General features: G+C 49.8%; 2 protein-coding genes across 6 annotated transcripts; one reads left to right on the top strand and one right to left on the bottom strand.

The window, feature by feature from the left end:
- Positions 1-27: 27 nt before the first annotated feature.
- On the top strand, positions 28-3,530 carry C4H16orf86 (chromosome 4 C16orf86 homolog). The gene is made up of 5 exons (XM_054199689.1): positions 28-162; positions 869-1,026; positions 1,965-2,143; positions 2,570-2,725; positions 3,235-3,530. Exons 1-5 carry the CDS (start codon positions 28-30, stop codon positions 3,363-3,365), a joined length of 759 nt encoding a protein of 252 aa, XP_054055664.1. The 3' UTR covers positions 3,366-3,530.
- A 2,389-nt stretch (positions 3,531-5,919) lies between these two features.
- Positions 5,920-21,020, bottom strand: GFOD2 (glucose-fructose oxidoreductase domain containing 2). 5 transcript variants are annotated; one of them, XM_054200326.1, is made up of 4 exons: positions 20,928-21,020; positions 20,367-20,505; positions 14,909-15,252; positions 5,920-8,201 (listed from the first exon to the last, which is right to left on the bottom strand). In XM_054200326.1, the coding sequence occupies exons 3-4, from the start codon at positions 15,165-15,167 to the stop codon at positions 7,303-7,305; spliced, it is 1,158 nt and encodes a 385-aa protein (XP_054056301.1). In that variant the 5' UTR covers positions 15,168-15,252; positions 20,367-20,505; positions 20,928-21,020; the 3' UTR covers positions 5,920-7,302. The 5 variants fall into 5 exon arrangements, with proteins under 5 accessions (XP_054056301.1, XP_054056300.1, XP_054056302.1 ...); XM_054200325.1 differs by lacking the exon at positions 20,367-20,505 and having other exon boundaries at positions 20,928-21,015; XM_054200327.1 differs by lacking the exons at positions 20,367-20,505; positions 20,928-21,020 and adding an exon at positions 15,596-20,332.
- Positions 21,021-21,425: the final 405 nt, after the last annotated feature.

The following is a 21,425-nucleotide window of genomic DNA, read 5'->3' as shown; positions in this document are numbered from 1 at the left end:
CCGGCCAGTGGCCTTACAGTGTCTGCCATGTCCACCCCGGTGCCAGAGCCTCCTGCCCTGGTGAGAAGCCCCGAGGAGGGGCAGCGCGGCAGCTGTGAGCCTGGGCACATCCTCGCTCAGCTGTCTGCAGCCCTGGAGAAGCCAGACATCAAGGCTTTGGAGGTGAAGGGTGATGTCGTGTTGGACGTGGGAATCGTGATGAGCAGAGGCTTCGTTCCCGGGTGCCACGAGCACGGGACTGTCCCCTGTGCAAGCCTTGTGCGAGAAGAGGGGGTCCCGATGCATGCCAAAATCTGGGGAGGGGGAAGGAATGGGAAAAGCTCCTGTCCGCGGAGGGTGGATGTCTCTGGGGCTGGGCCTGCTCCCCAGAAACAAAAGGCATGATGTTACTCCCAGGTCTTTCTCAAGCTGAGAGTAAATGACCCCAAATCATTATCTGCAAGCTTCTAGTTAAGCTGCGTGAAATGGTAGACGAATAATTTCTAGCCAACTCCTTGTAGAGCGCTTTTCTGCCCCGGTAGCAAGGCCTGACGGTGTCCCCAGCTGCTGCTTGGGGCCTGGTGGTGCCACCGTGGGTGACGGGGGGAACAAGATGGCAACCAGAGCCCTGGGAGGGCCAGTGGGACTCATGGGGCCACCCAGCGCCATGGTCCCACCCACCATGGGCAGCCCCTGCAGCAACAGGGGCTGCTCCCACTCTCCAGCCTGGTGGGCTCACCTCCAAGACCGTGGGGCTATGTTGGGTGTAAAGCCCTAAATCCAGGTGGTTACTAACGGCCAGCAAAGGCTGCAAGCCAAGGAAAGCGGGTGCAGGGCCTGGCAGGACGGGAGCGTTGCTGCTGAGTGCCGTCCCCCATGTCCACCGCAGTGGTCTGAGGATGGGCAAGGTGTCCTTGTCCGCACCGAGCTGTACGAAGAGGAGATGGGGAAGAACAAAGAGCTCTTCCCGGAGCTGGCGAATCTCGGCTGCGTCGCGGCGCTGCGGGCCTGGCTGCTAGCCTATGGTTTCAAACCCAAGGGGGCAAAGTAAGTCACCACGTCTCCTTTACGAGCCGATGTTGCGCTGCAGCGAGGGGCAGCCACCGGCAAGGCCTGGGTCCGTGTTGCACCAGGGTGAAACAAGGTTGGGAGGAAGGGATGGGCACGGGATGGAAGATATTAGTATCTAGAACTTGTGGCTGGACATCGTTGTTTTTATTCTGTTGAGAATTGAGGAGCTCTGTTGTAATTTTGAGAGTTGCTTAGAGTTTAAAAGGGCAGATAAACCAGAAAAGTGGGGACAGGGAGAAGTCCAGAGAGTCACAGGGGAAAAGGACATGGCACCTATGGCAATGCAGTAGCCCGGAGCCATCCATCAGCCACAGCCAGTGGCCACCAGCCATGTCCAAGTCCAGCCGGGGAGCTGAGCTGGCACAGCCAGCGCAGGAGCAGGGAGGTGCCGGCCAGTCCCTGGCACGGCTGCGCCACAGCACCGCGTGATGGTTTGAGAAACCCACAACAGTTTATTGTTGTTTAGACAATTATTCTCTCACCTGATGACCCGTCCCCACCCAGGATGAGGAAATGGGGAAAAAACAAGGGAACCATGGTTCATGGTATGAAATAACCCTGTTGGCAGCTTGGGGCAAGTGCCCAGGGCTCGCTCCTCCTTGTCCCTGCGCTTGGCGAGCTCAAAAACATTGAGACCTTGAATCCCACATAGCATAGCTGGCTAGAAACTAAATATTTTCACCAATTCAGACACGGGGGTCTTCTAAAAGTGCAGTTTTTCCAAGCATTAAGGGAGAAATTAGCACTGTGTCGCTCAAAGCAGGACATACAGGCACAGACCAGGGGGGAGGGCTGTGCTTGGACATGGCTCCTGTGCCAGGGCATGGAGACACCCAAGGTGCCGCAGGGCTACGACTCCCCCCACGGCCAGGCGCTGAGCTGGCCGTGTCCCCCAGCTGGTTTCTGTCCTGCAGGGTCGATGCGCAAGTGCTCCTGCTGCAGCACCCCAATTTCCAGAGGGCGCAGCCCACTGCCGAGGAGCCGGGCGCCCTTGGAGGCAACGCCGGCCTCTCCGCCAAGCCGCAGCCAAAAAGGAAGAAACGTACGAGGAGGCCGCGCCCTCCCCGAGGCACCACGTCCCAGGACACGCTGGGTGAGCAAAGCTGGTGGGCTGCAGCGGCACGAGCGGGGCTTGGCTGGCATGGCGGGGGCTGACTTGTCTCAGGAACGATGCAGCTCTAAGGCTGAATCCCCGGTACAACAGGGTGGTCCCCAGCCCTTCTGCTTCTCCCAGACATCCCCGTGGGTGGGGTGGCTCTGCCACTGTTGAGTTTTCAGCTGGGCATGGCCATGCCTGGGCAGGTTCTCCGTGGCTCTTCCCTCCAGTTGCTGCTTTGTCTCTGGGATGTGGCCCTGCATCCCTGGCTTTTATCCCACCAGGCAGCCTCAGCTCAAGGGCACGGTTCCCCTCCTGGCAGGGGAGACATTCCTCCTCTGCTCCCAGGGCTGCTGCAGCCCACGAGCAAAGCCCTGGCAGGGAAGGGGTTGTCAGAATCGGGCTCTTCTTGTACCTCTCCAGGACAACGGCCACGCCTGCGACCCTTGTACCAGTACATCAACTACGACATGCCGGAGCTGATGCACCCGTCAGCAGAAGAAGATGAAGTCCCAGAGCTGGCCCAGACGAGCCAGGTCCCCATGGCCCCCGGGAGGCCAACAGCTCCACAGCTGGAGGGCGAGCTCCAACAAGGTTTACCCAGCTTCTGTATTCCCCAGGGAGCTGGCCTTGTCCTGCCAGCAACCTGCTGGTCCCCATAGCTCATCCCCCCCAGAAATGGAGGCTTTGCCCTCGCCTGTGCAGGTTTTGTCACTTTATCCTCTTTCTTCTGCCCTGGCCCCTAGCTTTTAGAGAAGCAGCTTGGATGTCTCTGGGTCACCATTTGCAGCAGCTCTGCCCTTAGGTTTTCTCTTGAAGCTATTTGGTGGCCCAACCAAACCAAGCAGGACCTTTCCCCCTAGGACAACACTCTTCAGTTGACTCCACAGTCTCCAGGATCAGGAGTTGTCTTCCAAGACTTGGTGGGACAAAGCCATAACCAGTCTGAGCTGGAGCTGGTGACAGGCCTGCTCCAAGCAGGAGGTCAGGCTGGAGACCCAGAGCAGTCGTCCCATCCTGCTGGTGCAAACACTCAGCCTGTCTCCGAGGAGGTGGCCGGGCTGCTGATGCACTCACTCCTCTTGCAGATACCTGGGCCGGCAGCACTCCGGCGATCCCAGCCCCTGGAGCAGACGACAAGTCCATGCAGGCTGATACCGAGAGGATGCTCGGATATGCAGCTAACCTGGTGCCACCGCCCTTCCCCCAGTACGAATAGCCACACAGCTTCCTGCCTCCTCTTTGACTACTGCAGCCTGACCTGCAGGGTGGTGATCAGCACCTGGCCCAGCTGGGGGTTTGTTGGGTTTGTATCCTGGTTGCAGAGAACCTGCTTTACCTGGGAGGGCCGGGGGGAAGGCAATTTTTCAGTATAAATTACAGTTGCACATCACTTTGCCTTCGGTTGTATGTGCTGTCACATTCTTTCCTCGTGTGTGAAAAGGCAAGGGGCTGGGGACCAGCCTTGACCAGCTGCTGGAGATCACCCCATGCAGGGGACACAGGAGGGGGAGAGCAGCGCCAACCAGCAGGTGTTTCCGCTACAGCTGCGTTAGACAGAGAGGGACTGCATGGGGGAATCTAGACTTCACAACAGGGATCCACCTCATCCGAAGGAGGGCTCCTTTGGCCACCATCCCACTCTGCCCGTGTGGGGCAGCTGGAGGCTGCAGCCAGCCTACAAGAAGCCCGTTTCACCTCTCCGCACATTTCTGGGGTCAGGTCTCCTGCTCACCCAGGAGGCTTGGCACCCTCCCTCCTCCCCTGGGATCATTTTTGGGTCTAACTGGAGACGTTTCGTGCTTCCCTCTCCTGCAGAAGGAGCTGTAATTTAGCATTTTCTGCCCGGTACAAACGTACTGACCAAGGCACAAAGGAAGGTTCTCAGGTCACAGAGGATAGTTTCAAAACAGACCCAAAACCGGCATAAAATAAGCCAGAGCTCTTCTGGCTGAATGAAGGCGGTCCAGGTGAGCTCAGGAGACGTTATCTCAGCTGCTTTACATAGCCCACAGTCGTCACATGACGTCGTCACATCGCTCTCCTGTAGGCCCCCTTCAGGGACTGGAAGGGGCTCTAAGGTCTCCCCAGAGCCTTCTCTTCTCCAGGCTGAACCCCCCCAGCTCTCTCAGCCTGTCCTCACAGCAGAGGTGCTCCAGCCCTCGGATCATCTTCATGGCCTCCTCTGGACCTGCTCCAACAGGTCCATGTCCTTCTTGTGCTGAGGGCTCCAGAGCTGGACACAGTACTCCAGGTGGGTCTCACCAGAGCAGAGCAGAGGGACAGAATCACCTCTCTGGATCTGCTGGCCACACTTCTTTTGATGCAGCCCAAGGTGCAATTGGCCTTCTGGGCTGGAAGAGCACATTGTTGGCTCGTGTTCAGCTTTTCTTCCACCAGTACCCCCAAGGCCTTTTCCGCGTGGCTGCTCTCTATCGCATCTTTGGCCATAACCACGCTTTTCCCTCATAACGGTGCATCTCTGTGCCATTGCCCTGGACCTGGGTGATTAAACAAATTTCAGAGCATTTATTGCTGAGCGGAGGAGGCACAGGTGCTGGGGTCAGCCTTCGCCCGCTGAGGCACCCCTTTGGTTGCCGCATCACTCTCTCCAGGCTGTAAAATGCCATTGTGTTTATAAAGGAGCTGTGCAAGAGCCTGTTTCTCCTGCCATGGTACAACGAAGACAGAGACCACTTCTCCGCTTACAGTCAGCCTCTCCTGAACACTCCAGGGTGCAAAAGACGCACAAAATCCCAGAGTTTTCCTGGCTGCTGGCTTGACGGATGGGACTTGGTGCTGGTCTTTGTAGACCCGTTCGTTGTAGCGGCGTTTGTGGGGAGGGGGCCACTGGGGTCCCTCGTCCCTGTTGGAGCAGGGCCGTCACCAGTGCCAGATCGGGATGGCCGCAGCTGTGTCCTGCAGAGCCCTGCCGTCCCTGAGGATGGAGGCTCCCCACCCCCTGGTGACCTCTCCCAGGGCTGCAGCATCCCCTGAACCTCTGTCACCACCATGGCCAGCCGCATGGGCTGGAGCTCAGGAGACGTTATCTCAGCTGCTTTACATAGCCCACAGTCGTCACATGAGATGCTCAGAGCTACAGCAGGAACGCCTGTAAAGGAAGGCTGGCAGAGACACAGCTCTCACTCCTCCACCTGCCAGAGCTGGGAACAGTGAACAAATACCAACCCTTTGCTTTCTTCATCCAGCTGACAGGAGAGATGAGATTGTGGAGAGCACAGGAACAGCCACGCTCCTACCCTTTAAAATGGCATGTCAGTAGACTTGTTTCTGTTGAAAGTAAATACCTACGGGTAAATAGTTGATTTATAAACTGAGCAAAGAAAGCGGTCCCATCAATGCTACAGGGATTTTGATTCTTACCAGCAATTTCCATGATGAGTCAGGCTGAAAGATAACGATCCTGTTAATTTCACAAGTTGACACGGTAAGTCCAAGATAGGCAAGAGGATCCCCAAAACCAGCTACACAAGAGCCACAGCCCAAAGGCAACAGCAAAGAGGTGAGAAATAGATCTTGTGGTGGGACTTACTTTCCCTGGGTGACAAATGGGTGACACTTGCTAGGACAGCACAGAGCTGCCTCCTGCTTTTTCCACAGCCAAGCTCCCCGGCTGGCAGCAACGGAGCACAGCCATAGGGAAGGGCTCGAGAGGTCCTGAGCCCCAGCTGTCGGCCTCCTGTTCACGTTTATCAGGATGGTTTCAGCTTGACCAAATCAAACACGAGCATACAGATGCATAAAGAATGCCCTCAACAAACACAACTTTTTATTTCTGTAGAAAACAAGATATTTTTCAGGAAGGACCAGCTTATGAAACAGCAGTTTGCATGTTAATATACATAAATACACTGGGTTACAATTTAGTGGGAAACACATTTTAAAAAAAAAAAGCTTTCAAGTACACAAAATAAATGTAGTAAAATTGGACTGTCCCTTCCGCGTACCTGCCTCGGAGAGAAACATTTCTCATACGGAATGAACTTCCACCCACGATCTGCCAACAGACCTCTCCACTGGACAAGCTGCGGGAGGGCGCGAGGATGGGCAGGACCGGAGGGTTACTATCCAGTGTTTGAGATTAAGAGCAGACTTACCCATGGCAGCTCAGTCCCCGTTCTCTCAACTATCAGGATGTGTATAGCGTGACAATTACCCGGCCAGCACGGTAACAGAGCTGCAAGACATAGGAAAAACCTCCTGACTTCAATCTTCAGGTCCCCGGAAGGTTAATGCTGTACAACTTCATTACCCACCACACCGCGGAAATCCCGTGACCCGGGGAGGCATTGATTAACAGTGGCAGAAATGAGAACGTGGCACCGCAGTCATGGCCCCGGGGCTGCCAAGGCAGTAAATGCAACCGACGGACACAGAGCTTACGGAAAAAAGCTGCTGGATGCAGACAGCCTCTTGAGTAGAAGGAATCGTGTCTACAGGTGTGGAAGAATTGCATAAATCATCACAGACTTCCTGAAGATTTTCCTGCCAAGATACTGTCACCAGAGAATTCGTAGCATCATTTAAATAAAATACCAGTTTAAATGAATTGGAAAGACATTTGCCACGTGCAGGAAACCAAAAGGCCGATCCTTGCGTTACACACTTTAATCCGTTCCTTCTACTTTTTGTCCTATAGGAGCTTAGAGACCTGTTACATCACTCAATTTTTTTATAAAAAAATTTTACAAACCAAGGAGTAAAACCTAATCAGCCTCCAGAAGAGAAGGAAAAGGCACGCAAACAACAGATACTCCCTGATCTTGCTCTACATGCTCTCATGTTAAAATTGTTAAAACACAAAACCTGTGCAGCAGGGGTTGTGTCCCATTTCCGAGCCATGCAACGGCAGAGATCCCACGCTTCACCACAGCTACTGCAAGTGCAAAGGGCAATTCAAGTTTTCCTACCAGTCTCCAAGAGAGAAATTAAATGTTTGCAAAACCAGAAACATTTAAAACTCTTTAAACAATTTAAATCAGAACACTTTCTATCAGAACATGACATATTTTACACGTTTAAAAACCCAAGGAACTCAGGTTATTAAATAAGGATCTACATATCTTAAAAACAGAGAGGTTTTTTTACATTACAGCCAGAAGAGTTAATTGTCCTATCTTCCAAAGCAGGAATGTTCATAAGTTATTTCTTTGCAGCGCCTCGCAGAGGTTTTGATTGGCATCTGGTTCCTCGGTCATCACCTCCACAGCCTCCCACTCCCCCGACCTGCTGGATTTCTTGATGGCCTCTACCACACTCTGCATGTACAGGCCATCTTCAAAAGAGGCTGCCATGGAGACAGGTTTATGATCCCATGTCCGACGGTCTTCCTGATCTTGGAAAGACTGCCGCAGTGCTTGCACCATGTACACCATTCCTTTTAGGTAAAGCAGCGGGATGTCTTTAAACCCCATATCCAAAAGGCCCTTGCTGACAGGCAGAGAGTCTGTAAACAGTAGTTCTTCTTGGAGCGCGGTGTTTTTCTGTCCGTACAAGTCCGTCCCGCGAGCTATGAGACGACCGGTAGACCCAACAATCATGACTTCATGGATGAATGATCCAGGCATGTTGAAGTTGAGAGTCACAGTGCAACAGACACCCTCACTCATTAGCATCTGGAAAAAGCAGAAGTCATCGCTAGTGACGTGGCGGATCCCGCTTATAGCCGTGTTCTGCTTCACAAAAGTCTTGAGCAAACCGTGGACCTTCTCTGCTCTCCTGCTGATGAGGTGAGTTAGGAGGTCGATAATGTAGGTGCCCATTGTATGCAGACCACCTCCTCCCATCAGCTCATCGCAGATCCAGTTGTACTTGTGGCTGAGCAGGCTTCCCCCATAAACGCGTACGTCGCAGATCATGACGTTGCCCACGTAGTGTTCTTCTATCAACTGCTTCATCTTCACAAAGGCAGGCAAGAAACGGAGAACATTGCCAACGATGCTCATCAGCTTTGGGTAATACCTGGCAGCTGTGACCATCCTGAAGGCATCCACAGAGGTAGCAGCTTTCTCACAGATGACATTCTTCCCTATTCCTGCAGCACAAATGAAAAAAAAGACTATAGCACACACGAGCAAAACACGCTCAGATGCCCCAAAGGCTGCCAAGAAGTGGGGGTTTTAAGAGTCAGGCTTTCCTGCTGCAGTTCAAAGGCAAAGGTCTAGGAACGAAAATAGGAACGCCAAGGGAAGCAAGGCTCAAAGCTGCTTCCAAGATGCTCCGATTGCAGAGCTGACAAACTCCCACAGAGAGAGGCTCCAAATAAAGAGAGGATTTTTACATCATGAAAGATAAATGGCCAAATGGCATCACATGGTATCAAAACAAGATGCAATTTGCATGTTGTAGCTATAAAATTATTTGAATGCCTGTACAGCCAGAGGAAAAAAAACAGTCATGTACCCTGCAGGGAAGTGGTGAGTGGAGATTTGATTTTCATTTTGTATTTCACCACCACTATGAATTTATTATTTTAAATAGATTCATAGAAATGGGACATACAAGATAGTTATTGGCCTGCGTACAGAACACAAGAATTAGAAATAATGTTTTGGTTGGTGGATTCTTAAAAGCATAGCTAATTGGAAAGCAGAGCAGTTCAGTCTGCACGGGCAGCCTGCTAGTACAATTACACTGCAAAGGTGACTGAGTTCCGCAGATGACAGCTGCACTCGCAAGCTGATCCGCTGGTTTTTATTCCTACTGATACACTTCACCTTGTGCTCAGCCTGGGCACTCAATAATTCTTTTTTTTTTTTTAATGTAAAGCAGAAATCAAGTCATACAAAAGAGCATCCCGGTGCAAGCTTCAACCAAATTCCTACATTCGGTGCTCTGCTGGTATTCCTTCTTCCTCCCCCATTTTCACCCTTTTCTCATGACATGCTTTACTTTTCTCATATACATCTATTCTGATAAAATACTCATCTAAACAACATTTTTTCAATGTAACAACCAGGGGTATACCTAGTGTCTCCAGATATTAATGGTTGGTGTCAGACCTGAAGGTCGGTCACATCATCGCACAGTTTCTGCCTAGGAATTGCAGGAATCACTGCACGTGGTGGTAGGCACCTCTCTAAAAGCTTCTCCTTACCCAAGAGCAGACTGCGCTCCCTGCTCAGAACAGCTTTTAATCAACTCCCCGATGAGAAGACACCACCAGCACAAGTGCTTAAATTGGTCTCTCGCACAAGAAGGGAAGCCAGATCCCACACTGCAGCTCCTGCTCTCAGCACTCCACCTCCTGGCTGCGCTGAGCAAGCCTTTCAGGAACCCTCCAAGCAGTCCAGGGGCCAGCCAGCTCCTTGGCCAAGGAACTACAGCTAAAGAAAACTCAGAACCTGTATTTCTAATAGACACACGCAAAATCTGGTCAGATAACAAGCAGACTATAATTTTTAGCGGTCTCTTTCAAAGAAACCCCCTAAATAGATGTGAGTCAACAGAAGCTTTAATGAACAACGGGTAAGGTCAAACTCCCTGGACAACCTGGCCATCCTTGCTAAGCCCCTTTGTCAGGGACCATTTCTGACTTTCCTGTCCCCAATCCTGCTGCTGACATGAGGCACAACGCTCTGTTCAATATTCTGCAGGGCTTGCTGAGTGCCTCTTGAGGTGCTTCAACACCTGGCTTACCTGCCTTCTTGTTTAAATGGCACTTATCTCAGGCCAGGTTAGAGTAAAATACAAGCAAAAAGAAAAAGTGAAAGGATCGTCACAGCATCCTAAGCAGACCGCAGTCCTCCAAGTTCAGCAAAAATAAAAGCGACTCTCGATCCACGTACTCACGGGGTACAGCTCTGCAGTCACTGCTCTGCCAGTGCTGCTCTCCCCCTTACACAACACCATGCCCTCCGCCATGTATTTCGTGGTACACCCAGCTCAGGGTACAAACCCACCGCGGAAATATTCACTCATCTTGGCTCTTTTTCTGGCAGGTTTTTACCCCGAGCTGGCTCTCCAAGGAGCCTGAGAGAGTCCACACAAAAGGGGCTAGGTTCCTGCAGCAGGGGACCAAGAGCAGAGAGGGCCAAGCCAGAGACCACCGCTGCCACCCGAAGACAGACGTTTCACGGTGGGCGGTCGATCACCCCAAGCTGCCCTTGTTCTGCCACTCCCGTGCCCACCCTCACCCTGCGTCAGCGCTGTGCTCTCTGTGCCAGCGGAGGCCAAGCCACTTGAGGAGCTAAAACTGACTGATGCTTGTTTTGGGAACGGCAGCCAGAGCAGCGCACCGACAGCTCGGCACAGCACGCCGACCGCTGCCAGAGCGCCAGGACGGGGACCTGGGTACACCTTAACATTTCTGGATAATGCTGCAGTTGCCCTCAGTGGGACATGCCCCCAGCTGTCCCCAGGCTAACACAGATGGCCGTGCAGCCAGAATAAAGGCTGAATCAGAGATGACTACAAGGGTCTGAGACAGAGCAACTTACAACCCTCGTCTTGTTACTATTATTTTAATAATGAGTAAAGTGAACTTTGTACCATATTGTTTTCTTAAATCACCGCTGCAAAATTTTCGGTTGAGGTCCCCACCAGCAAGGAGGATCATAGAATCATGGAATCATTTAAGTTGGAAAAGACCTTTAAGATCATCAAGTCCAACCATTAACATGAGAGCCACCATGGGGCTCTGGGGCTTCTTGGAGCCCTCTGTAAGCCAATTCAGCTCGGGAAGCATCTTTCCAACCAGGTGGGTTAAATCAGCTCACAGGTATGTCTAAGCTCACAGCTGCAAGCCTGGGCCACATCCAAAACTTGCCATACGTGAAGTATTTTACAGTCCTGGTTAATAAAATGCAAGCACAGAAAACTTGCTGCTTTCTCATGCTACCTGGTGGACGCTACCCAAAGTGGTGACAGCAGCTGGGGATGGAAACTGGTCCCAGCTATTGCCAGGGCCCCCCAGCCCACTCCTTCCTGCTGGTAGGGAGGGTGCCAGTGTGGGCACGAGGAAAGAGAAGGGGCCCTGCAGCCTGGTGGGGCCTTGGAAGGGGGAGCGTGCATGAAAAGATGGGAGAAGTGCAGACCAAACCTTAAAGAGTCCGCTGCCTCTGCAATCAACACGCATGTGATTGCATGCATGCCTCAGGCTGGGTGCAAACCAGCAGGCCACGATGACACCGAGGCCACACCTGGCCCACCGCTCCATCAAGGAGGTCCTTCGTGTCCCAGGGGGCCCACTGAGTGGCCTGGATGGGGAGAGGTCCCGCCACCCTGTGCACGCGTGGGACAAGCAGGGGCAGCCGCACACAGGGGTGTCCCCGCAGCGCAGTCGGGAGGGGATCAGCCGCATGCCATGCAGCCTGCCCAGGCAGTGTGAGGAGCAGCCTTCTCACTGTGACAGGTACCACTTCACCTCTTCGGCTGTTTCGTTGCCTGGCTGTCGTTGCCACAGCTGCCCACGCAACACTTTCCACAAACAGCTCAAGTTCCCAGCCTTGCCCATCTCTGCACGAGTTACAACGTTGCCTCAAAATACTAAATGTATTTATCTCATGTAAATGTGTCCATTAACTGAAGCTCCTCTTCTTTACATCCCTGAATACCTGAGGTTGCCCCTAGGAAGATGTACAGCTGGCCGCTGTTGAAGCACACCTTTGTCCACCGTAAGAAGCTGGGAGTGACTGAGGAGTCTTCCCAAATAACTGGCTGCTTCAGACATACTTGCTTTGGGAACCTCCCAAAGAATGAACGCTCATTCCTAAACGCGCTCCTTCATTTCATTTCTTGTTTGCCTACAGTTTGAAAAGGCCTCTGTGCTACCGGTGACCGAGACGGGAAGCACGATATGCAGAGAGCACTCGTAACATGCTTGTTCATCCTGTTTCAAGAACAGGAAATCTGGATCTGTCCCAGCACAAAGCACTGACAGAGCGCTTTCTGACTCCTTCCTTCATAATTAGCATACTATATATGTTTTATATAACACATATATAACATATTATACATGTCATATCATTAACATAACATAACCCCCGTCATGGCAGGGGGGTTGGAACTAGATGATCTTTAAGGTCCCTTCTAATACGAACCATTCTATGATTCTATATACGGGCTATAATTTGTAGGGACTCCACAAAGTCAGGGGTCAAGCAACCTATGTTATAAAGACGTCTTAAACGATATAGTCAACCAGTATAAGCCAAGGGAGACAAGTAAAAGGTTCCTCTGTAGCCACTCCACAAGCCATCTGTTTGACAACAGGGCTCAGTACGTGCAGCAACATTATCTTCAGCATCCTGAAGCAATTTTATTCTGAGGATTTTGCATGTTCTGCCTCCCTGAACCCTGCCTCACGCACAAACATCCTGTGTTTTACATTCCACTCCAGCCGGTAACTCCGCTCTAGGCTCACCTAATGCAAAGGTGGATGCATTTCAACTGTGGGACGTGAGCCACAACACAGACATTTTGTGAAATTAATTTAGTTCCTCCGAGATCAAATGAAGCACAAATTTTAGGATAGCTTCTTGCTTTGCCGGTTGCTGAGATAAACCATAAGTTACACTGATTTTAATTTGAATTATCCTCTGGGCTTTGGTCTGTTCTGTCTGGTTCATGAACTCCATCCAGTGTTACTGCTTTGTCCCCGCCATGCCAAAGTTGTGCCTACGCTTGTTTATGGATGTCTGTCAGTACAAAACTTAAGCAAGCAAATTGTACTGCCTGGCAAAACTGCGTCTCTCTCTCCTCTCTGCCAGAAATAAAGATGTAAGCACATTTTTAAATAAAATAAAATGCACTTAAAAAAGTATACAAATAAATAATAAAAAGTCCCAACAAAGAAAAAAATACCAACAAAACACACAAGACCATTATCACTACACCACATCTGATCTTTCCTAAAAACCCAGTCTCTCAGCTGGTAAACACCAATCTGTTATATACAATCCACAGCCAATAATTCTCCAATTATAAACGTCACTATGTCAATCCGAACTTCCAGAGAAAACATACTTTCCATCTTTGGCGCTACCCTGATTTTGTGCTCCTCCAGAATGCTCCATCATAGCAAGCCCTCCAACACTATCTTAAAATATGTCATGACGTACTTGGCAGCAGATCTACAAATACCACCATGACGAACCTAGAAAGCTGAAAGACAAGGTCAGCATCGTATTGGGTCTGAGACGCCTGCATCAGTTTGTGGATCAGAACGTTTCAGGACAGACAGAAGTGAAGGATAAACTACCCTTCACTCCCTCATCCATTGATTTCCCTAGCTTTTTCAGCTTTCCACTTACCTATACTTGCAATCAAGCACACATATCACCGCCATACTTCTGCGCCAGCTTTATCTCACTTTCCTCCTCTGGATAATGCCATCTTACAGGTTCCCAGCCTTTGAAGAAAGAATCTCAATCCATTTTAGTTAATAATTCACCAGAGAAGGTTCAGTCTTCTCCTTTTAGTCCACTAGACAATCAAGAGCCATGAGAACTTCTGAAACACTCACTACTAGGAAGTGTTGAAAAGAACTTTTAGTCTATTTAAAGGGATAAATTCTAACTTACAATTCAAATATTCAAAAATCAGAATACTTTAAATTCAAAGGACAGTACTCTAATAAGGTAAACAAACAAATCTAACAATGTAAAAAGAGAAAAAAAAAATCCTGAAATCTCTCTCTGCATATCTAAGTGGCATTGCAAATGTTTGTGCAGGGAGTTGTTTACTTCCAAAACAAATTACTGTAGAGCAAAGAGGCTAAGAACAACAAACCACCCTGGCTCACATGGTCTGTGATATTACCCATCCTAAAATTAACTCATGCGGATCTCATGTAAACACGGTAAAAATATCACACTTGTTATTTAGAGAATTACATGGAAACTCACACCCACGCTGCACTACATGTGAGGACATTAACACTACAAAGTCACACGCTGGAGAATTAAGAAATGTCAGGACGCCTGGGCAGTTGGCTCCCACCTCCCTGCCCAACCAGTCTGGGGTGTCACCCCTTCTCTCCCAGACACCTTCACCCAGCCGGATTCCTCCTGCTGTGCCCAACATTTCCTTCTCCCCCCGCATCTGCCCTCCTGCGTCAAATGGAAGGATTCCTCCGGCACCCCGGATCATGCCAGCCTCCTATGGACATGGGTGTCCCCAGAGAGCTCCAAGTGGTGGCCAGGGTCACAGCACACTGGCTGAAAGCAGCATCTGCAGAGAATTTAGGTCTTAACTGACAAGATTCCACTAAGTGCATGCAAACATTTTTTCAAAGGCTTTTAACTTCCATGTTTGGTTTTATTTGTGGGGAAAACAGAAAGCAGAACTGAACAACTCCCTCACCCCAGGCAAATTTCGGTTCCCTATGGCAGAACGCGGGGAGATTTGAAATGAGCTAGGCTACTTAAGTTGTTTGGGGTTTTTTGTTTGGTTTTTTTTTTTTTGAAGTGGGCATAGAAAACATTTTGCCCCCTCATCATCATCCCTGAAACAGCTCATTTTTATTAAGATCTCCCCACCATTAGTTCAGTCTGAAGAAGATGTGGGATATTTTAGCCCAATTGGTTCGAGATTTGCAAAGCTATAAGCAGTTATAAATAGTATTTTTACAAAAAATTCTAAGTAACCTTTCCCACAGGTGGCGCTACCAATTCCACACAAACGCTTTAGCACTGTATTTGCATGTTTATGCAACCAGCATCATGCTGGGGTAACGGCTTCAAATTTCAATCTGCCAATGAGCTACAGACTTTTGGCCCAACTCCGAAGATAAAAAGGTACCTAGAGCCTTCACAGCAATTTGTCGAGTTAGCGGTGGAGGGATATTGATGCAAACCAAATCTACGTCCTGGTGCAGCAAGACATCGTCAGTCCGACTCGTGTAGAAGGAGATGTTCATTTCCTCTGCCAGCTGTTTGGCTTCCTCCTCCGTCTTCCCCCAAAGTGCTTCAATGGAGAAGCCCTCTGCTCTCAGCAGGGGTACCAGTACCCGGGCAGTGCTGCCAGTTCCAAACACACCCACTCCAGGAAGCATTTTCATTCTGCATTCATTCAAGCATCAGGGTCTACACACAGGCCTTCGATAAAATGTTCAGCTGCTCAGCTTTCTGTTCCATCCACAGCTCCTAAAACGTGAAAAGCTACAAGTCAATACCAACAAAAGGCATATTTTGACATCAAATGCACCTAGCCTAAATGCTAGCTTCTATCCTTCACACAGCATTCAAATTTTTCAGAGCCTCATGAAAAAAAAAAAAAACAACAAGCAAACAAAAAACAACACCCCCAAAACTGGCAATCCTTAGAGAAATAGTATTAAGGGACAAGTCAAACAATCCTATTATGGAATAATGGTAAGAAAGCAGCTTGACGAAGTCACGAGCATCTCCTGAGCTTCAAAACTCAGCACACACATACAGAAACACACACAAGCACAGTGGGACAAACCACAGATGGCGAGGCACAAACCGGGAGCAACAGAAAGCACCAAGGGGATAGGACACAGAGTCTATGGCACCGGCGGTAAAAGCAGTGCCGCTGTAGTTGTGATGATGTAAGTCTCTAAATGAGATAAAGGTTTGTGAGATGAGGCACTATCTTTTATTAGAGCGACTGAGATAGCTAGAAATAACAGGCAAGCTTTTGGGCACATAAATCTTTCTTCCAAATTAAATACACAAACTGAAAACAACTACTTGAGGCTTAACAATTTTATGGCAAGTAGTTAAGCCACTGCAGAGAACATCTAGAAAATATGTCCTGGGGGGAAACCTGCATTCACTGAGCTTGCTTAGCCTGGAGAGGAGAGGGCTACAAGGAGAGGTAATGTCAGTGTTTAAATACACAGAAAACTGCTCTCAGAAAGGAAAAGGGCACTCCTCTAAGTCCACTGTGGGTAGTTAGAAGTTTTACTTAATTCGGGACAGTTAAAAATATCTCCTTCTGCCCATGCCACTTAATCTCCAGGGATGCAGGGTTTTGCACAGAATTATCATATTCCCTGCACACAAACATCTGGTTAAGTCCCACTTTTTTGTTCTGTTAAGTAATTCCTGGTAAATTAATGCCTTTGGGTCCCTACTTGCCAGTTTGTCTTGGAACTGCTTCTGGCCACAACTGGCTGAACCGCCTTTAGCATTCACTTGAGCTCTAAATTCGAGGAGAGATGTTAGAAGTCTCCTCAATCTGTGACACTGCAGCAACCTACGAGCTGGCTTTTGTTCTGTGCCTTTTGGAAATTCTTATTTACTACACCCACCATTGACCTTCTTTGAACGATTTTTTTTTTTTTTTAGAAATAAAAAGTTTTCTTCATTTTTCTTCATTTTATAAACACAACGAATTCAGTTTTCTTTAGAAGCTTAGGAAAAGGCAAAGACCATGTTGCAAAGAGAACTGGTACCACCAGATCAATACCTTTGGAAAAAATCCCCACAAGCAACAAGAATCACAATCTATTTTGGAAAGTGACAGTCACACATCTCCCCATCCTAAAATACGCTAAGTTACAACGCGTGAAAGCAAATCCCAATACGGCACCAGGAAGCCCTAGCATGTAAGTGAAACTACCCACAGTGCAAATACTTTGTATGCTATCGGCATTTTCTTAGTCTGGGGGTGCCTACACTGACCAGCATAACAAAACTGCAATCCCAACTGAATTTCTAGGTATTCTTGTGGTATAGACACTAAATTAGGAACAGCAGCACTTGCGAATATTTCGCAAAACACACACAAATGTTTACAGATGCTATAAAACACCTCATGAATTATTTACTGAATTAATTCAGTATGGTTTTTGCTTGTTCTGTGTGATGTTAGATTTGCAGTGATACAGTCATGGTCTGTCTCTATAAGCAAGAGCTAAGTTCATTTGAAATTTAATTAACTCCTTTTTATCCAACATTTAGCAAAACACTCAGATAAGGATGATATCAAAAGGATCTTGAAAATATTTACTATTCTAAGTAAAAGGGTAATTTACTGGCAGGAAAGATGGCTTGCATTCAGGCTTGTTTTCTATAAATGACCAAAACAAAAATAAAGTCTTGCAGCTGGATAGGCAGTAAGTGTAACTGGTAAAGTCCCCACACATCTATATTTGGCAGTTTACAGGCTGGAAGAAGAAAAAACTGCTTGCGGTAAAAAGAGTGTCATCTTTTTTTTTTTTTTTTTTTGAACAGACACAAGCTAAGCAAGGTAGAATACAGACAAGGTGAGTGTGGGCCCGGTTGCACCAGATCACACAGACATTCTCAACGTCATCAAAATTACACAACATGACAAAAGTTTAGAAAAAGTTGAATTCTTTGAAAAACGCTACTAAGAGCGCACTGTAGCATGCGCAATAGGAGATTCCTGGCACTCAGGATAAGTTGATTTCTCTAACACTCACCCATTTTAAGTTTTACTTTTTTCTGTTTCCCGTCCAACTGTCTCTTAAAAATCTCAGTCAGATGGAATTAATTTTAAACTCACTTCTTCCCAAAACATAATGCGCTGCTGTTGGTGTCACTAGTGGCTATCAGCACAAACCCACAAAAGGAGACCAACTCCTGATGGTAGAAGAACGTAAGGACACCAGCTCACCAGTGGTACCAGAACAATCAGTCAACCAACCCAGCCTAAGCAATGACTTCTACCAAGGCAGCCACGCTCTCCGGGTACAAAGGCATGGCTTGCACGGTTACAGGGCCCAGCAGGGCTTGAAACCCCCCAAATAATGCAGCCAGTGGGCTCTGCAGAGTGGCACTGACCAGAGGGTACGCTTCTCTTCCCTCATCGGAGAGCAACCGCAACCTCTTATTCCCTCTTTAGTCTTTCACTGACTGGGAAGTCCTGGTTTGCGAGGACAGTCACACCTGGATGGATGTGGATGCCGGAGGGCAGCAAAACCACAGTTATTTGCACAGGGCAAGTCACAGAGCGTATGTGTCACAGGCAGAACCAGAGCAAATGCTGAAAGAGCTGTAACGGGAGGTTCAACACGAGCTTTTGAAAAGGGGGCACGTATTGGTACCCACCGCCCCGCACGCACACCTCGCAGACACGCTCAAGCGCTGGTAGATGTGGCCAGCCTAGGCCACCCTGGGGACGCTATCTAAAAACCCACTGTATCAGAACGCAGACACAGCTGAGGAGAGAGGCAGCTGTAACTAACAGTCTACTAAGATTGAACAGAGGCCCCAGAAGAACAGCACTGTGCCACCGCAGAAGTCCCCAGAGCACCGTTCTCTGGAGCTCTACATGCATTTCTGATACTTCTCTAAAGGCTGGGGGGGGGGGGGGGCGGGGGGGAAAACAGAACTGGACAAGATGCAGACAAAGGTGATCAAAAGCATACAACATCTTCTACATAAGCATGACCTAAGCAAGCAAAGATTCCCCAGTCTGGAAAAGAAGCGACTGAGAAGGATGTCACAGAAGGTAATAAAGTCATGAGTGGCTCAGGACGGAGAAAGACCAATTTTTCAGTGTTTCTCTCAATGCAAGAACTAATCAAACGCAGCTCAGAAAAGGCAGGATCAAAACAATCTGACGAAGGTGATTCCTCACACCAAACTTTGGTAAGCTGTGAAATGCCTTGCCACAGGATATTGTGGACATTAACCATTTACAAGGAGTCAAGAGAGAGTAGACAAGTTCAAGGAATCCACAGAGGGTCACTGTAAAAACACAGAAGTCACATCCAGCACAACAAGTAGCTGAGCCAAAAACTACTGAAAACTTAAATTCAGCAGAGCATGGAAATGGCTGTAAGAAAGAAACTCCTGCAACTGCGATCAACACCAACTTAGAATTAGGTAAAATTTCTACATATTTACTCTAGCAGCAAGCAAGCCTCAAACCTTCAAAACAAGTCTCACCAAATTAGTTACATAAATCATAAAACGCCTTTTATAAGCCAATCTTTCAGAAATTAAAATCCTCCTGCACTGATGTCTCTGGTCAACAAACACTGGATTGTGGAATACTTTTCTGACGATCCTCTCACGGAAACACCAAAAGGCAGGGCTTTTATCTGGAAGTGAAAACCAGACTGAAAGAAGTATCTCACATGTCAGGAGATACAAACAAATCGCCTTTTTAGAGAGATGAAATAATCGATGCCTGCAACATCATTCTGAACTTAAATTTTCAAATAGAGGCACTTCAAGCTTCTTAACCTTGTTGTTAGCTGCCATTCCTTTTTGTGATGACAAAACGTTTCTATTCTTGTTGAATTTCACGGTGAGTTTGAAGTCCCATCCTACAGTCACAGAAAGGAGCTGTTTGACTCTTTTGGGATACAGAGCAACAAGCATTTATGTGACCCAATGCAATGAAAAACCTTACAATTCCTACAGGATTCAACTCAATTCCACACTGAAGCAGTCAGGGAACTCAGGAGGCGAAAGTCTCAAAAAATATATGTTACAGTCAAGAACTACAGTGCCCAGAAACCTTTGTGGACCATTACAGATAGTAGTAAGAGGTAATAAAAGAACAACAGCCTGTGTCCAGAAATACGCTTGTCAGCTTAACACTGGCTTTGCAGAAGGAGAAAGAAATTCATGCTTCTCCAACTCATCCTAAAAAGTTCCACTTTGGTTCCAAGGAAGGTGAGGCACATGCTGGAGCAGCACGCCAGCAACAGGGGCACTGTTTCCATCCAGCTGGTCGTTGCTGTTGAGTTTGCAAAGGAAAGACAAGTAACAAGGGCTGTACAAGTAATAAAGTTGTTACTGGTTGTGACATCCTCATGGGTATTAAGGTTGCATGAGAACCTTTGACAAAATCTACATAGGAATCACTCAGATTTTCACTTTGCATTAGGGGTCTTGCACCAGTGATGTTAATGCACTGCAGAGACATTTTCCTGCGAAAACAGATGCTGCCACAGAACCGTCAGTTCTGCAAGGACCCCAGCAGAGGTGACTGAAATGCTGGTAGAGACTGCACGCATCACGCTGGAAACCAGCAAGATCTCTGCAGGAACAGAGCTGCAGAACTCCACTGGTGCACCCTGAAAAACTGGAGGTCACCTCATACATGAAACCATTTTTTCCTGTCAAACTGTTCATCCAACCTCCTGGCACACGCACGCCTGAAGCTCTGAGCCACGGTTTGCATGCACGTGGTTCACGTGTCGATCTCAAAGAGACAGACATGCTTTTTTTACCAAACGTGCTTTTAACTCCGTGCAGGCAGGTTGTGTGATAACCCACGAATCCAATGCCTCGAGCGACTCCCACCACACCTCAAGACAAGGCCGGCGCAGTGCTCTGTCCTTCCTGGTCCGGATGCTCAACGGCTAAGGCCCGTTTCTGGCACATCGCTTCCCGCAGGTACCGCCCGAGGTCAAAGGCGCTGGCAGGGGGTGCCAGGGACAACAGCAGCTGGAAAATCATGGAAGCCAAGACAGCCCTCACACTATCACTGTGCTGCGAAGCTCCAGGCAGGGTCATGGCAGCCCCGGGTATGCCTCTGGTGTAGCCCACGGTGTTCCCTGCTGACCGGGGGTGCAGGGCTCGGGCTGCTGCTCTTTGTGTGTGGGTCCCTCACGGGACCGGACCAGGCAGAGCCTCCTCCCTCCCTCCACCTCACCTCACCGCAGGGGGCTGGACCGGGCAGGCCCACTCTTCACCTCAGGGAGCCGGACCGGGCTCGGCTCAACTCACCTCACCGGCCCGCACCGAAGCGGTCCGTCCAGGCCTCTCCCCGGCCGCGCCCGGCGCGGCGCCCTCGGCCAGGGACGCTCTCCCCTGGCCGCCAAGCGGCGCCGGGCCGGGAGGGGGGGTTGGCCCCAAGCCACCCTTACCTGCCGCCGGAGGGGCCGCCACCGCGGCCGCCGCCCCCCGCGCATCCTCCCGCCGGGCGCGCTCCCGCGGCGCCCGCTCGCTCGCGGCGCGGCACCGCCCGGCCCGGCCCGCGCAGGCGCGGCAACTCCGCACCTTCGCCGGGTAGCGGCTTCCAAAATGGCGTCCCCCAGAGCGGCTTCACCCGCCTCGTGGAGGGCGGCCTATCCCCCGGCCGAACACGGGCAAGGGGGCGGGCCTCCGGCCGACGGACAGCGCCGGCAGCCAGTAGCAGATCGGCATGGCGCGTCGTCATCGGCTCGATGCGCTCCTGGAAGGATGCTGCGGTCCCTCCTGCGCCGCCTCAGGGCCGTCCCGTCCCCCCCGTACCGGGGTCCCAGCACCGGGCCCGGCGCCCCGGGATCCCCCGCCGCCCCCGGCTCTGCTCTGCCCGGGGCATCCCCAGTGCCCCGAGCCGCTCCCGCTCAGCTCCGTGTCCGCCAGCACCCGGGGCTTTTCCA

This window comes from Rissa tridactyla, chromosome 4 (assembly GCF_028500815.1).
Source record: "Rissa tridactyla isolate bRisTri1 chromosome 4, bRisTri1.patW.cur.20221130, whole genome shotgun sequence".
NCBI lineage: Eukaryota > Metazoa > Chordata > Aves > Charadriiformes > Laridae > Rissa > Rissa tridactyla.
Note: the sequence above shows the minus strand (reverse complement) of the source record. Positions and strands in the feature narration are given on the sequence as shown.

Excerpts from the sequence above, each read along its gene's own strand:
- C4H16orf86 (XM_054199689.1), top strand. The coding sequence starts at position 28 with ATGTCCACCCCGGTGCCAGAGCCTCCTGCCCTGGTGAGAAGCCCCGAG. Across the intron at positions 163-868 it reads CAGACATCAAGGCTTTGGAG|TGGTCTGAGGATGGGCAAGG; the intron begins GTGAAGGGTGAT and ends TGTCCACCGCAG. Across the intron at positions 1,027-1,964 it reads TTCAAACCCAAGGGGGCAAA|GGTCGATGCGCAAGTGCTCC; the intron begins GTAAGTCACCAC and ends TCTGTCCTGCAG.
- GFOD2 (XM_054200326.1), bottom strand. The coding sequence starts at position 15,167 with ATGAAAATGCTTCCTGGAGTGGGTGTGTTTGGAACTGGCAGCACTGCC. Across the intron at positions 8,202-14,908 it reads AATTGCTGTGAAGGCTCTAG|GAATAGGGAAGAATGTCATC; the intron begins GTACCTTTTTAT and ends TTTGTGCTGCAG.